Source organism: Propithecus coquereli, unplaced genomic scaffold (genome assembly GCF_000956105.1).
Source record: "Propithecus coquereli isolate 6110/MARCELLA unplaced genomic scaffold, Pcoq_1.0 Scaffold316, whole genome shotgun sequence".
In the NCBI taxonomy this organism is placed as follows: domain Eukaryota; kingdom Metazoa; phylum Chordata; class Mammalia; order Primates; family Indriidae; genus Propithecus; species Propithecus coquereli.
The window spans coordinates 721778-723560 of record NW_012148797.1 but is presented as its reverse complement, the minus strand read 5'-3'; the positions used below and the strand labels follow the sequence as shown (position 1 = coordinate 723560).

The 1783-nt window shown below is 34.5% G+C and overlaps 1 protein-coding gene across 2 annotated transcripts in view; it reads left to right on the top strand.

Annotated features, from left to right (window-relative positions):
* CCDC53 (coiled-coil domain containing 53) overlaps positions 1 to 1783 on the top strand; it is a 63478-nt gene extending 61695 nt beyond the window's left edge. For both annotated transcript variants that reach the window (XM_012650255.1, XM_012650253.1), the window contains exon 7: positions 1647 to 1783. In XM_012650255.1, coding sequence (XP_012505709.1) covers positions 1647 to 1731 — 85 coding nt within the window. In that variant the 3' untranslated portion in view covers positions 1732 to 1783. The remainder of the gene's footprint in view (positions 1 to 1646) is intronic.

Here is a 1783-nt window from a genome sequence, read left to right as displayed (position 1 = left end):
TCTGGCCCCAGGGTCTTAGGTTTTTAACTGCTATGTGATACAGCATCACATGTATCAAAATAGTTACACATATAAATTAATAAGTGTTATAGTTTCACTTCTTCTAGACCTAGCTTTTTTTATGCTTTTCTTAAGTAGCATTTATTTTAGGGAGTTATATGTACATTGTTTTATTTGTTTGAGTTGTCATAGATACTAATATAATTTTGATGTTGTTTTGAAATAATTCCTTCTGGTAATGTTTTCCCTTTTAACAAAGTGGAGACAGTAAGAAATCAACTACATAGCGAAGGGAAATTTACTGGGAAAAATGTGCCCAGTATTCATGTCCACTACTTCAAGAGTTGTTGCTTCCAATGAAGAGCAATGAGGATGATGGTCCCCAGTTAGTATTTTAGGCAAATGGAGCATCAATTAAAATCTAAAAATGCTAAGCCCACCTTTAAACTTTCACTGTACTGGGTATATATGGCTTCCTTATAGTCATAATCCAAAATTGTTCAGCAGAGCAAATGGGTTTATATTTGACAGCTAGGGAGCAATGCCAGCATTTCTTTATGTTTTGTAGCATGCCAAATATATTAAAAATATAAGCCATTATTTTTAATACCTAAAAGTAACTGTTAGACTATACATTTTCTTATTTTAGTAATAGTAATTTCTATTTGTGACAAAGAAGAGTTTTATTTGTTGAGTGTCTTAAATCTGTAATAGGACTCAAGGAGGCTGAGGGAGAAATAAGTCTTGTAGTTTTTAATTATTAAGATATAGTAGCTATATAATTCTTCCTTTTCCTCTTAATTTTTCCCAAAGTATACTTTCCTTGCTTAATTTGCTTTCTTAGTGAGAGTGAATGGAAGCTGAGTGATAGTGCCACTGTATTGATTAAAGGATTTACTAGCACAAACACTATTGGGGCCTATCTAGTTGACTATTTTAATAGCACCATTAAAATTTCGTTTTGGTTTGTTATAGCATATCCATGCAAAGATGGAGTTTAACCATTCTCGTGTCTCCTTACTGTGCCTAGGGAATCTTTGAAACAGTATTTTTGCCAACTCATACTTTTTATATTTATTCTCTAAAGATAAAATGTGTAAGTGAAAACATTCAAACATGAAGAACTTTCTTTGACTAGGCACTCTCCTTCCCCACAAAATTTCTGTATTGCTTGTGTTTTTTAATAGCCATTCTTGAACTCTCTTCAGTTTCTAAGTTTTTCCCTGCAGCTTTCCTGAACATGAAGGTTTTCCTTTTCTTTCCATTTCTAGCTTTACTTTCTCTGTACCTCATGTACGCTTCGAGGCTTCAGGGATTTAGCACTGGTCATGCCAGCCTCTACAGATTGCATCTCTGTAGTTAGGTCTCCATGGTAATGAGAAGCAGAAATTGCTGAAATAGCATACTGTGTAAGGATTGGCAAGAGAAAATAGTGCCGTGGCGTCTACAGGAATAGCATTTAATCCCCGTGGTGCCGAAGAAGCCAGAGAGAAGCACACTGTGGTGTAGAGCAGGAAAGTCCTTCAGTTAAAGACACAGACTTGGCAGATTTATTAGCAACAATATTCTAAGATGACCCTAATTTACAGTTTGTAAATGTTTTTTCGAATTGTGAAAAACCTTAAAAAATTTTTTTCTTCTTTCAGGAGGCCAGATGCTCCAGTGCCTGATGGCGAAAGTGAAAAAACTGCAGAAGAAAGTTCAGATAGTGAATCATCTTTTAGTGACTAAGCTTAATTTTGATTACAGTTACATATGTATGTGTAGCATTTACATTCTATAA